At 37.6% G+C, this 15,336-nt stretch overlaps 1 protein-coding gene across 1 annotated transcript in view; it reads right to left on the bottom strand.

The window, feature by feature from the left end:
• Positions 1-15,020, bottom strand: part of CDCP1 (CUB domain containing protein 1) — a 40,886-nt gene extending 25,866 nt beyond the window's left edge. The window contains exon 1 of the mRNA XM_029285524.1: positions 14,812-15,020. Coding sequence (XP_029141357.1) covers positions 14,812-14,887 — 76 coding nt within the window. The 5' untranslated portion in view covers positions 14,888-15,020. The remainder of the gene's footprint in view (positions 1-14,811) is intronic.
• Between the last annotated feature and the right edge of the window lie 316 nt (positions 15,021-15,336).

Raw genomic sequence — 15,336 nt, forward strand, 5'->3', positions numbered from 1 at the left:
AGTTCAATCAATCAATTCCAACTTTGCAAGATCTTTTTTTTCCCACGAGAAGTTGAAATTGACTGATTGAACTTTTTTTTTGCACACGGCGACGGAGGCCTAAAGCGAAAAGGTTTTATAAAACCCAGCTGAAGGCCTAGGACTGGGGCGACAGCGCGCGTGCCCACAGAGAGGGCTCTGAGTGCCGCCTCTGGCACCCGTGCCATAGGTTTGCCACCACTGAACTATGAGGTGGGTTGTGAAGGAAATAAAAGTTATTCTTTTATAAAATTGTAGAAAAATAATTGTAGAAATGTAATGCCAATATATGAGACTGTCTATTTAACACAAATGTAACACTGTAACGCAAATGTAGCAATGCACTGCCAAATGTGTGAGAAAGTTTGTTCAATGTTTACTGCCTAAAAATCCTCCGGACACAGGAACTTACACTTTGAGTAGAAATCACTATCAAAGAGGGGATTTTAACCCTAGGTGAAAATTACAAATAAACAAGATAACAGCAGATGGACTGAAGAGGTCAGGTTAACAAAGTACAACTTCAAAGTACTTTATAAAGATGAAAGAGCTTCTCAGATGTGTAGGGGTATAAAATGCAAAATTTGAAACCAGGCCAGAGTGCTCCTGGAAATCCAATCCATAGGGAAGGGTTCAGGAGGCCCGTTTGCAAACGCTTCTCTTCTCTTCTCTTTTCTCTTTTCTTTTTATTCTTTTTATGTTATTCTCCAATAAACCTTTGTTTTGTTAACCAGACTTGTCTTCGTATTGTGAGTATCAAAATTTGGGGTTTTTACATCTCACAGTTGGGCTGAGGGAATAACTGGCCCAAAGTCAACCAGCTGGTTTTCAGGCTTAAGTGAGGGTTAGAATTCACAAGTCTCCTGTTTTCTAGGCCAGTACCTTCTAGTCCAGCACACTACCACCAACTAGCTTAGCGCTGGTTGTTTTTGTTTTCAGGGACAATTGAAAGACAATTCCTGTCATTTCTAGCCAACACTGAGAGAGTTTGAGGTTGGAGATGATTATATTATGGAATCCAATACACTCAAATACCTCTGAGAAGGAAAAAGTCACAAACAGGAATTTTGCAGATATCCATATATTTCAAGGACATGATTAATTTGCTTTGCAGTTAATTTTTTTAAAATGCTGACATTGTAGGAAAATATTCATAATCTGTGAGAAATCTAAGCCCATAATCTAGGCCTGATGATCAAAAGCATTCTGGGAGAAAAAACATGTAATATCCATATTACAAATACTTTCAAAACTTCCAATAAACAATGATAATTAAGATCAAACTAGGTTAAAAAAAAACCTCTTGAAGTCTGTCCTGAACTGATATTTATATGGCACAAAAGAACTCTAGTCCGAAGTAAACAGTTTCTCAGGACTGTGGCAAAGGAAAACACAAATGCCTGTGTTAGTTATGCTTTCAGTTGGTACGATTTGCATTTTTAAAATCTTGTAGACTAAATGCAAAATTTGGCCCAGTCTCAATGTCTGACAATATACAGGCATTGCGGGCAGTCAATTTGTTACATTAAAAAGGTGTGACAAGACAAAACAAAAGCATAATTTTGGTGTTTCCAATGGTAGAAAATAAACTATATTATGATTAACACTTTACATATAACACAGAAAAGGAAAGGAAGAAGGAAACACAAGGACGTGATCAGTCTGGCCCAAAGAAAGAAGCCAGGCTAAGGGAAGGTACTCACAAAAGTTTTGCAAATATTCAGTAACAATTGGAAATCTTTCTTTCAAACTACCTGCTAAATTGGCACTCCTCTTGTCCTGTGTACCTTGAACCTAAATATCAGAAGTTGCTTAGCTTACGGAAATGCCAAGGAAGGATCTGTACTGTGGGCTTTCCCCACAACATTCATTTCTCATCTCAAACACATATTAGCAAGCTCAACTAGCATGCTAAGCCAAAATCAAGGCCCAAAACACATTTTAGATCTTAGCAAGACAATTAAAACCAGCTACTGTATCTCAACCAACCAGGCATGAGTGGTAAGCCCAACTAAGCATCTGCAAGATGACATTTCACAATTAACTGTAACCCCTAAAATGAAAAATGTTCACTTTAAGCAAGAAACCAATGTGACTGGTGATAGATGCAACTATGATGCAATCTCTCAACAAAAATAGTACAGATGACAAGGAAGAAGTGCCTCTTTATATGCTTGTTCTGATGTGTCGCTGCTCTTCATGGAATGGGGAGAAAACATAGATTGGGTTCATACATTACATTAAGCCATGGTTGCTTCAGTACATCTACTGAATAAATCACACTTGCCATAAATTATGGCACAATGTGCTTATACCATAAATCATGGTTTCCAAACCACAGTCAACAAAATTTTAAAAAAAACATTTTAGGATTTACACAATGTTTAGATTTAAACTATCCCACAGACAAACTGTTGGATCTCTGGGAATTACCGTTACGGGCAAAAGAAAGACAACAAGCCACTGCAGATACCCATTACTCTGTTATTTCCCTTCAGTACAGTCCTCACTATCTTGCCAATACAATGCACTTCCCACAATTTGGACTTCAAATGAACACAGACAATTTAGAAATGTGCTAGACGTAATCTAAATATCTGCAAAGTACCTGGCAATCTATTTTAGCCACCTTTGAGCATTAGGGATCAATAGGTCAGGAAAAAAAGGAGACCATGCTGATATTTCATTCACAGTTGGTACAATGAGATCCCTATAAAGTGCAATACAGGTAGTCCTCGATGTACAACCATAATTGAGCCCAAAATTTCTGTTGCTATGTGAGACATTTGTTAAGTGAATTTTGCCCATTTTACATTCTTTCTTGCCACAGTTAAATGAATCGCTGCAGTTGTTAAATTAGCAACATGGTTGTTAAGTGGACCAGGTTTCCCCATTGACTTTGCTTGTCAGAAAGTTACAAGCAAGGTGATTACATGATCCCAGGACACTACAACTGTCATAAATATGAGTCAGTTGTCAAGCATCTGAATTTTGATCACGTGACCATGAGGGTAGCGCAATGGTTGTAAATGTGAAAAATGGTCATAAGTCACTTTTTTACTGCCATTGTAACTTTGAACAGTCACTAAACGAACTGTTGTAAGTAAAAGATTATCTGTATTATATGAAAAAAAACCTCAATGTAAGCATAAGCCTGTATAAATCTATTCAGAAAATATAGATACTCCTCAACTTACAACAGTTTGTTTAGTGACCTTTCAAAGTTATATTGGCACTGAATAAAGTGATTCAAAATTCAGATGCTTGGCAAGTGATTCATATTTATGAAGGTTGCAGTGTCCCAGAGTCATGTGATCACCTTTTGCAAGCTTCTGACAAGCAAAGTCGATGGGGGAGCCAGATTTACTTAACAACCATGTTATTCTTAACAACTACAATGATTCAATTAACAGGCGTGGCAAGACAGATCGTAAAATGAGCAAAATTCACTTAACAAATGTCTCACTTACCACAGAAATTTTGGGCTCAACTGAGGCAGTAAGTCAAGGATTACCTGTAAAAGACATTCCTCCCATGTAAATGGCTACTAATCTATAGCTTTAATTTCTTTTTATTCCAAGTTTTCAATATAATTTTATAGCTTCTTCTAGCTCTAATGACCATAAGTATAGGCAGTGCTCGGCCCAAAGGTGCATTTCAAAAGACAACTGGACTGAATAACTGAAGAAGCTTCTTGGATGAGAAGCGAAATGTTTTCAAGGAAAAAAACCAAGAAAGCCCAGTTGCCTTTTGAAAAGTACCTTTGGGACAACCATGACTTGGATGACTGAGAATCTCCAGACTCCAGGGAGTCCTCGATTTATAACAGTTTATTTAGTGACCATTTGAAGTTACAACGGCACTGAAAAAAGTGACTTATGACTGTTTTTCACACTTGCAACCACTGCAGCATCCCCAGGGTCACGTGATCAAAATTCAGACACTTGTAACTGACTCATATTTATAACTGTTGCAGTGTCCCAGAGTCATGATCACCTTTTGCAACCTTCAGACAAGCAAAGTCAATAGGTAAGCCAGATTCATTTAACAACTGTGTTACTAACTGAACAACTGCAGTGATTCACTTAACAACTGTGGCAAGAAAGGATGTAAAATGGGGCAAAACTTACCTATCAACTGTCTCACTTAGCAACAAAAATTCTGGACTCAGTTGTGGGCGTAAGTTAAAGACTATCTGTAGATCCTTTTGCCATTCAACACTGGAAAAATTGGCAGAATACTAACTAGGTAGTATTAGAAAACAGTATTTTAAAGTCATCACTATTTTTCTAACTGTGACTAAAAAGGAATTACAAAAAATTCTGAATCAGAAAACTTTCCAGAAAGCTCAGCTGGCTTTCATCTATTCATTGTAACAACAAATCATCAACATATTATATATCGTCAGCAAGTTCAAGAAATTGGGTATTATACGATGCTTGCATGTTTTTTCGGTAGAGTTGCCTAAAAAAATTGATTACGACTAGGGAATTTTAGCTTAACTGACATGAAGTCTGTATTCCTTATGTTGTGATCAATGTAATGAAATAATTCATTTCAGAAAACAAAATATCTTTTGAAACAATGGTTCATTTAACAAAAATATTCAAATTGATTATTGGTCAAAGCTGCTGCAGCACTTTAAAACCTCAACACTTGTATCTATATGCTACTAAACTCTGCTGTCTGTTTGACTGTTTGTAACCTTCAATTGGGCAATGTGGTATATCATAGGATGATAATTTTTGAATCAATGTATCTCAGATGGGCTAATTTACAGAACCCATTCAAAATCCCATGGGATTAAAATTTGGCAAAATTGTGGCCACTACAGTGCTCTTGTAGTCAGCAACAATCAGGTGATCATCATTTCCAATGCTCCCGGCCAACTTTCTATAATGAAAAGAAATACCTCTGAAATGATGATCCAACAGGATCATTTTAGTAGATACTAAAATGATGGCAGTTTGCACAACTTGAAAAGGTTTTAATCTCAAATTCAGATTGGCAAACTTGTACCTTTGAAATGAAAGAAAAACTAGCTTACAGAAAATATGACAGCTGGATACATTACATTATCGTTCCTCTAAGTTTGTTAGGGATTCCTTAATCTTGTTGCCAACCTCCTGCTTATACACTGGGAAGAAAGACAAAGAAGGAATATGAAGCTGTGTAGTATTTTGCAAAGCTCAGACAAAAGAGAAGCTGAACTTTCAGATGAAGTTAATATAAATCACTACTGGCTATCACCACAATATTCTATATATTTATTATTTATCAAATTTAGACACCACCCATCGTACTATCCAAGTAACCCTGGACAGTTTGCAAGCCATAAAATCATGTAAATAAACATAATTAAAAGCAAAGTTCTTTACAGAGTAAAGAACAGAAAAACAGTTAAAATAGTGAGTTATAGGTGAAAGAAATACCCTCAGGCCACCTACAACCCCTATGGTTGCATGCCACTCTTCAATCCCTATGCCAATTGGCAGAAGCAGTTTTTCACACTCTTCTACAAGGCAATAATATACTAAACACCACTCATGAATGTGTGTACATCATGTAAATTCTATTCTGTGTAAGACAGTTTTCATGGCTTGAAATCTCCAGCCTTACAAGAACTCTACAAAATAAATTACATCAGTAATTAAATAATTGGCACAAAGCCATCCAGTGAACTTCATGGTCAAGCGGTAATTTGACCCCGAGTCTCCACATTATTGGTTCAGCTCAGAAACAGAAAATTATACCACATATCCCATAACCTTAGGCTGGATATGGTTGGTGCAGTGACAGAGAAGGCACCACTGCTGCTCCACTTTAAACTCATGGTCTTTTATTCTATATTTAATCTCTTTTAATTTTAATATGCTTTTATATTTAAAATGATTTTATATCTCTATTTTATTACATTGTAAGCCACTTAGAGTCATCCCAAACAATGAGATGGGGAGTATATAAATTTAATAAACAAACAAACCTCTTGCCATTGGCCATGCTGGCTGGGACTGGTATATATGAAAGTTCAAAATGTCCAGAAAGCTTATGACAGTTTTAGGCTATTATGTCAGAAAGAACATTTTTCTTCATGCTTTATAAGGAAACAGAACTTACCACTTAAAGAAACAGTATTAACTACAAAGGCTAAATATCTTTTTTTAAAAAAACATTTCAGAAGACATAAAGTTTACACCTGTCAGGGATTATTAGCCATGTCAGCTATAGAGAGCACTAATTATGTTATTTATATTCAACCATAGTTAGCTCTAGATTGCAGAACAAAGCTGGAAAGCTTTGCATTTCAGTTGAGAACTTCCCAAAACAATCTGTTTTCTACTGTAGGAAGCAGAACACTTTGGTTTAAACCTGCAGGAATGCTGGGTTTCTTCATACAGTGAAAGATGCTTTTCAGAAAAACAACTCATATCCTTTGCGAATTTGGGACACAACAGTTCAAAGGCTTAATCATAATGCCATCTAATATAGTCAACCCAAAGCCATGCTTTTGCTCAAATAACCAGCACAATTAACTGATATAATACAGCTCATCCTTAATGCAGGTTATGATCACTGTACTTGGCTTGCTCACATTACAGACAGTTTTCTTACCGTTTTCCCATAATTTCTATCACAGCTCCAACCCCACCCTGGACACTGTGGCCTTATAGCCTTATCAGGATTTATCACAACTATTTAAATTTGTGGATGTGCAAATATATCAGACTCTGTTTTGCTTGCCTTTATTTATTTTAGGATTAAGGAAGCTTTCCAAACCCAGAATTTAGGACTCTGGATTTTCCCAGCAAACAAATGAAACACTGGTATGTTAAGCATGATAAATATGTGCAGAATCAAGACAATTAGGAAGCAAAATATAGTAGTACTTTAAAAAATGCAATTTCCTGTCTCTCAAAGTGTGTCATTATATTTCGGGACCTCTTTGGGTGAGAAATTTCAATTTTATGTTGCAAAATGAGAGCTCTATTTAGAGCACAAAGTATGAAATATTGTAATGAGATTTTGTTTAATGGCTCAAAGGATTCTGCAAGAATAAACCAATTATTAAAATAATGACTAAACAATTAAGTACAAGGACAAAATTTAAATATGTTTCTCTCCTTCAAAATAATCACTAACGCAGATAGTCCTCGACTTACAACAGTTCATTTGGTGACCATTCAAAGTTACAATGGCACTGAAGAAAGTGACTCATTATCATTTTTCACATGACCATTGCAGCATCCCCATGGTCATGTGATCAAAATTCACCGCTTGGCAACTGACTCATATTTATGACGGCTGAAGTGTCCCGGGATCATGTGAACACCTTTTGCCACTTTCTGACAAGCAAACACAATGGGGAAGCCAAATTCACTTAACAGCTATGTTACTAGCTTAACAATTGCAGTGATTCACTTAATAACAATAAAAGAAAGGTCATAAAATGGGGCAAAATTTACTTACAACAGTCTCACTTAGAAACAGAAATTTTGGGCTCAATTGTGGTCATAATGAAGAAACAAAAAGATTGTATAATACATATTTTTTGGAAGATCCAAAGTATATACTGAACTAATTTACACATTCACAATGATTTGGTAAATAAACCACAATTTTGCTACATCCTGCCAAAGCAGGGTTTTTCAAACTCTGTGTTAGGATCCAGAGGGGTTTACCATATGTTTAAACCTTACCAGATTTGTCCAGGAGAAGAGGGTACACCTCCAAAATTTGCTCACAGTTTTGCCTATCCAAGCAGGTTAGAGGCCCAATTCCAGCAAAGCAGGAATAAGTAGAGATCACATTTTGCCTGGTTTTGCCTGCATCACCCTGCAGTGGGCAGTTACTGTTCCACAAACTTTGAGAACTCCTCTGATATACAGGTAGCCCTTGACTGTTACAGAAAGGGTGCTCTATAAACCCTAAAGCAGTTTTGGCCATTGTAAAAAGTCGCCACCAACCTTTCTTGTGGTCCTGTGACTACATTTTGAGTGCTTGGCAACCAGCTCACATTTACGACTGGTTATAGTGTCCTGTGATCACTTGACTACAATTTGTGGGGGGGGAGGTTACCAGTTTCAGGTAAAAAACCACCCATTCAGGAAAATGGATTTGGACTTACAACCACATGATTTGCTTAACAACCTCCATAAAAATGGTGATAAAATCAGACTGATCATGTGGATGCCTTGACTTATAACTTTTATTACTTACGACTGAAATTCTACAATTGTGGTTGTAGGTCAAGGACTACCTGTATAGATTAAAATTTAACTTTGAAAAATTAAATTTTTATTTAACTTTTATTTCTTGTATAAATCTAAGCCCACAGAATCATACGTTTTATTCACATGCATTTATGTATAATTTTAAGAGGCTGGGTAATAATAATAATAATAATAATAATAATAATAATAATAGTAGTAGTAGTAGTAGTAGTAGTAGTAGTAGTAGTAATAATAATAATAGTAGTAGTAGTAGTAGTAGTAGTAGTAGTAGTAGTAGTAATAATAATAATAATAATAATAATAATAATAATAATAATAATAATAATAATAAAGTTGGAATGGACCTTGGAGTCATCGAGTCCAACCCCCTGCTCAGGCAGGAAACCCTAAACCATTTTGGACAAATGGCTGTCCAGTCTCTTCTTAAAAACTTCCAGTGTTGGAGCATTCACCGCTTCTGGAGGCAGGTTGTTCCATTGGTTAATTGTTCTAACTGTCAGGAAGTTTCTCCTTAGTTCTAGGTTGCTTCTCTCCTTTATTAGTTTCCATCTGTTGCTTCTTGTCCTGCCCTCAGGCACTTTGGAGAATAGCTTGACTCCCTCTTCTTTGTGGCAGCCCCTGAGATATTGGAACACTGCTATCATATCCCCCCTCGTCCTTCTCTTCGTTAAACTAGACATACCCAATTCCAGCAACCGTTCCTCATATGTTTTAGCCTCCAGTCCCCTAATCATCTTTATTGCTCTTCTCTGTACTCTTTCTAGAGTCTCAGCATCTTTTTTACATCGTGGTGACCAAAACTGGATGCAGTATTCCAAGTGTGGCCTTACCAAGGCATTGTAAAATGGTATTAATACTTCACATGATCTTGATTCTATCCCTCTGTTAATGCAGCCCAACACTGAGTTGGCTTTTTTGGCAGCTGCAGCACACTGCTGGCTCATATTTAAGTGATTGTCCACTAGGACTCCGAGATTCCTCTCACATTTACTACTATTGAGCAAGGTACCCCCTGTACTATACCTGTACATTTGGTTTTTCTTGCCTAAATGTAGAACCTTACTTTTTTCACCATTGAATTTCATTTTGTTAGATAGCGCCCAGTGTTCAAGTCTGTCCAGGTCCTCCTGTATCTTAAGCTTGTCTTCTGGAGTGTTGGCTATTCCTGCCAGCTTGGTGTCGTCTGCAAATTTGATGAGTTCCCCATCTATCCCCTTGTCCAAATCGTTGATGAAGATGTTGAAGAGCACTGGGCCTAGAACAGAGCCTTGGGGCACCCCACTACACACTTCCCTCCATGTAGATGCAGTTCTATTGAGGACCACATGCTGAGTTTGGCCTGTCAGCCAGCTACGAATCCATCTAGTGGTGATGCTGTCTAACCCACATTTTTCTATCTTATCAAGTAGTAGATTGTGATCTACTTTATCAAATGCCTTACTGAAGTCCAAGTAAATTATATCCACAGCATTCCTCTGATCCACTAATTTTGTCACTTGGTCAAAGAATGCAATAAGGTTTGTCTGGCATGATCTGTTTTTGACAAACCCATGTTGGCTTTTAGTAGTGATTTTGTTTGTCTCTAGGTGTTCGCTGATTCGTTGTTTGATTATCTTTTCCAGAATCTTCCCAGGTATTGAGATCAGGCTGATAGGTCTGTAATTTCCTGGATCCATTTTTTTCCCTTTTTTGAAGATGGGAACTACATCAGCTCTTTTCCAGTCCTCTGGTAGTTCCCCAGTGCTCCAAGATCTTTGAAAGATATAGTTCAGTGGTTCTGAGATCACATCTGCCAGTTCCTTGAGAACTTTGGGGTGTAATCCATCTAGTCCTGGTGATTTGAACTCGTCTGGGCTGGACAGGTGCTCACTTATCATTTTCTTGCCTATCTTAATTTGTATTTCTATATTGTTTTTTATGGCACTATTTTTGATAGGTTGGTCTGTTTTTTCCCTTTGTGTAAAGACAGATTTTAGAACCATCATACTAAGCCATGAACCATACATTTTAATCAGAATGGGTACTTTATTTTGTTAGTTTCATCTATGAGCTGTGTTTGTATGATAGCTCGTCAAGCTCACTTACTAATATTTATTTAATCCAGTTTTCTAAATCCAGCCAACAGAGAGAATTATACACTAACCACATGAATGGGTTCTCCGAATTCAAAATATTACATGGTTTATTTTGTGAACAAGATATCCATGGACTACAGAAACAGCTAAGCTTCTAGAACTAGATCAAAAACCTTTCTATGTCTGCAACAGTACCTCCATGTTGTTTTCTGGTTAACTGGACACTGTTCCCAGTCCTAGCCCAAATATACTGCTCAGAAAAATAAAGGGAACGCAAACTCCTTCAGTTCCATGTTAAAATGTTCCCTTTATTTTTGTGAGCAATATATATTGGGCAACTGAATACACTGTTAGAATTTCCTGTATTAACTAAAGAAATTTTATATAATCATGATTTACTGAGTAAACCATAAATGAGTCCACACAATACGGTAAGTCAAAATCAAATAATATTAATTGAAACATTTTACAAATAAATGGAAGGCACATAAAACTCTATAGCTACAATTCTTATCATGCTATTTGTACTTGTAGATTTTTTTTTTAAAAAATGGGAAGCAATATAAAAATGTTTTAGACGAATGAACAAGAGAATCCCTCAAATTGTCCTACATAATAAGATGGCTATTTTCCTCAGCTTCAATTAATGACAAAAGTAAGATGCAAGAAAACCTCTCCCAAATCAATACATACATGTAGCAACTTAAAGGTATATTTTAAAATATAGATGTACATTTTTAATAGAGTAGTTTAAGTAGGACGACCTGAATTCAGAACAGGTATTCATGCAAATCTTGCAGTCTATTGTTTGTAATTCCTTTATATTCCATTATCTAACTCAGATGAAGAAAAGTTGTATTGTAAAACATTCTGATAATATTCACATTGGTAGGCATATTCAAAGCAAAGGAGTATTCATTTTGATCAAGGTTTTGACAAAGTGCTGCTTTGATGTGGATCTGCAAAACAAAGTGGGGCCACTTCCATTTACAACATCCAAGTTACATACAACCTAGCAGCTCTGCTGATCTTCAAAGGTCTTCTGCACATTTGTGCATGCATAGAAGATATTCCTTCAAATGAAGCAGTTCATTTCAATGCTTTGAAGGTGTCAAGATAGATATCTTCAAATGTCTGCACTGTGGTGCCATCTTAAAATAGGACCACCATTAAGTCTAGTCTCAATAATCATACTAGATAAATGGGTTCACAAATGAGCATGTGACAATAAATAGGCTTCTTCTGATCAGCTGACTCACCGCGAAATGATGCATTAGAACATACTGGCTTGTAACTTATTCTCAGGAGATAAATGTTTCAGATGCATTATAATACTGAAGATCCACGGAATGATCTAGTTCTAGTCAATCCAATACACCTTTTTCATCAAGAGTCAGAATAATGCTTTTACCACAGTATTTTAATCAGGGCAGCTATCACCACTTCTCTGGATCTGAACATGCACTGAACTGATGACGCATGCTTTTCAGAATCAGTACTACAGGCAGTCCTCGATTTACAACAGTTCATTTAGTGACCATTCAAAGTTACAATGGTACTGAAAAAGTGATTTATGACTGTTTTTCATACTTACAACAATTGCAGCATCAGGTCATGTGATCAAAATTCAGATGCTTGGCAACTGGTTCATATTTATAACCAGGGCTTTTTTTCAGCCGGAACGCGGCGGAACCGCGTTCCGGCACCTTTTTCCGGGCCGGCCGCACCGGAAATAGCCCCTCCCAAATTTTACTTGCATTCCTGTTCTCTAAAGGGGCGGTCCTAGGGTTTGATGAGGGCGTGGCCAGGTTTGAGTTCCGCCACCTTTTCTCCGAGAAAAAAAGCCCTGTTTATAACGGTTGCAGTGTCCTAATGTTATGTAATCACTTTTTGCAACCTTCTGACAAGCAATGGTGAAGCCAGATTCATTTAACAACCATGTTACTAATTTAATAACTGCAGTGTTTCACTTAACATATGTGTTAAGAAAGACTGTAAAATGGGGCAAATGTCTCACTTAGCAACATAAATGTTGGCCTCAATTGTGATTGTAAATTGAGGACTACCTAAATTTTGGTTCCTAAAATCAGAGGTGGATTCCTAGAATGGACTCTTGATCAGTGCAGAAAATCAAGAGTTACAGCAGCATTTATCATTTTGCAAAACTATCCAGTCTGGACTGAAGATCTCAAATCCACTAAAATTCTAATTAACTAGGTCCATTGTTCCATACTTCCTACTTTCAAGAAATGAGATTTTTGTAATGAAAACCTATCAGATCTGTTTTCTAGGGCAACAGCTAAGTTATGCCTTCTATTAAAACAAACAAGTTGTAATATCAGCCTCTATCCCATCCTAATGTAATAATCATATATTACAAAAATGCAGTTTAACCAGAATTAGGTAAATCAAATTGGCTGGGCTTCCACATGTCATTGGATGCTCCATCTTAATTCAATTTAATGGACACAATTTAAAGATTAATGGGAAAATGTAAGATATCTCACAAATGTGTGTGAGATTTAGTATCTATGCCATAATACTAAGCCATAATGTGGTGTTTTTGGTTGAATTTACTGAGGTATGTGAGCTTGATAGTTGTGTTGTAAATCATTAGTTTTGAATAAACTAGATTATTATGATTTATTAAACAATCAAAGTTAAATAAACCATGGCTTAGTACAACATATTAACTAGTATTTTCTGTCCCACGGCAAAGGAACAATAAGCAACTAAAATATCTGAGAATGGTGTCTATAAATACTGTCTATAAAAAAAATGGCTTGAAAAATTATTGCTCCTTCTTGTCTAGCCATAAAATCTCTTAAGAAAAAAAGGACAAAATACGCAAGGCCCAGAAATGGAGGAATTAGATATTCTTAACATTTGGGGGCAATAAATATTACTTCTGTCTTCTAATCTTCCCCAGGTGTCCTACAAACAATTTCCATTGGCCGTACTCAAAGGGGAATGATGAAACCCAATACAAGTAGTCCTCAATTTACCACAATTGAGCCCAAAAATTCTATTGTTAAGTGAGACAATTATTAATTGCCCCATTTTGCAATCTTCCTTGTCAAGTTGTTAAGCGAATCACCACAGTTGTTAAATTAAGTAACATAGTTCCTATGGCTTTCCCATTGAATTTGCTTGTCAGAAGGTCACAAAAGGTGTTCACATGACCATGGGATATTGCAACTGTCATAACTATGAACCAGGTGCCAAGCATCTGAATTTTGATCACATGATCGTGGGATGCTGCAACAGTCATAAGTGTGAAAAACAGTCCTAAGCCATTTTTTTCAGTGCCATTGTAAATTTGAACAGTCAATGAACTGATGTAAGTTGAGGACTACCTGTATCTCTTAAGGGCACTATGTGAGAATGAGTAATCCACCGACCGAGGGGTAGGTTCCCACACCTCTGTGAATCCCATCTATAGAATCATATGTGGTTTACATGGGCCAATGCTGTTACTTGCAAGCAGGAACTGCCTTAATTTTCAAATGGTGAATATCTCCAAATAGAGGACATTGTTAAGATTCTTAGTCTCCAGCCTTGGCAACTTTAAGACTTGTGGACTTCAACTCCCAGAATTCTTCAGCCATCTTGGCTGAGGAATTCTGGGAGTTGAAGTCCACAAGTCTTAAAGTTGCCAAGGTTGAGAACCCCTGGCTCTATACACCAAGATCCACTTTCCCACAATCTAAACATTGTGGGTAGAGAGCTGAACTGGCCAAAAAAATCATAAGGAGGCTAGTAGCAACTTTTTTGACTTACAAATTTTATTAAAAAGGATAAGATTTAGTTAACTGCGGCCCAGTACTATCAGACTCCTTATAATTCCCTCCCCCATAGTGGGATTATAATTTGTGTACAATAAAGCCAGATTGCATTAGAGTAATGCATTCAGAAATTGCTTAAAAGATAGAATTCGGAGAATGAACAGACCAGGAACTCCAACCTATACAAGAACGGGTGCATTATCTGAAAGAATAAGACATTAAGCAAAGTAGGAGAAGCACTCCAAAAGACTGAAAGCAATCTTTTAGGAAAGTCAGAAGCCGCCATCGCTTCAGATTCAAGAGATAAAATTTCTGGGAAGGAAGTATGAATAGATTTTACACCACTTATCTTAGTATAGACTTAGCATTATTTGAGAACGCAACCAACGAATCATGTTCTCAGAGTAGAAAAAAGGGCGACTAGTACGAAAACTTCCTACATATATTTCAAAAACGGAAAGTTCTGACCAACCAGCGCGAGTGTAGATAAAGAAAAAAAAAGTGGGAAGCGTCTAAAGTTCCAAAGTCTTCTTCAGAAACAAAGAGCGCCCTGGTAATTTGTTCTCCACCCACCTGTCAAGGCTTCCAGAAAGCGCCCCAGTTCCCTTCAACTCAAGAGAAACAGCAGCATGATTCGCTTTCCATCCCTCCCGGAGATCGTGCGGAGGAGGAAAGAAAAAGAAGCACCCGATCCCCGCTTACCTGCCCCTTGTAGGGCCAACACTGCAGCGAACACAAGCCTGGCAAGCGGCTGTGCGAGCCACCAAGCCGCAGCCATCTCCACCCTTTTGTTCCGCGGCCGCAGCGGAGTTGCCCTAAGTTCAGTAGCTGCGACCCTCGCAGGCTAAATTGCCTATTTGTGGCTCACGCAACTGCAAGAACTCCTAGCAACTTCGGCGATCTCCTCTTCCTCCTCCAGACAGGAGGCACTGCCAGCTCCTCCCCCTCTCTAATCCCGATTCCCAGGTAAAACTCTTCCTCTTGCTTAATGAGGAAGTGCCTCATTAAGACGCTGACGCTTCTCGTACTGTGGCAAGTGATGACGAAATCGCTCCTCTTCCCTCGACCCCGATCCCCTCTCTACCCCCCTCTTGAGACCTGTATTAGATGTCGTTTCACGGGGAGGGATCCTGTCTAGCACAGAGGGGAGAAAATGAGCAGGTTAAAGGAGTGCTGCGGCTTGTTCCGCACAGTGCCTCAACTTTTAAGAGGAACGAGGATGCCCTC

Source organism: Protobothrops mucrosquamatus, unplaced genomic scaffold (genome assembly GCF_001527695.2).
Source record: "Protobothrops mucrosquamatus isolate PMUCROS unplaced genomic scaffold, P.Mucros_1.0 scaffold_177, whole genome shotgun sequence".
NCBI lineage: Eukaryota > Metazoa > Chordata > Lepidosauria > Squamata > Viperidae > Protobothrops > Protobothrops mucrosquamatus.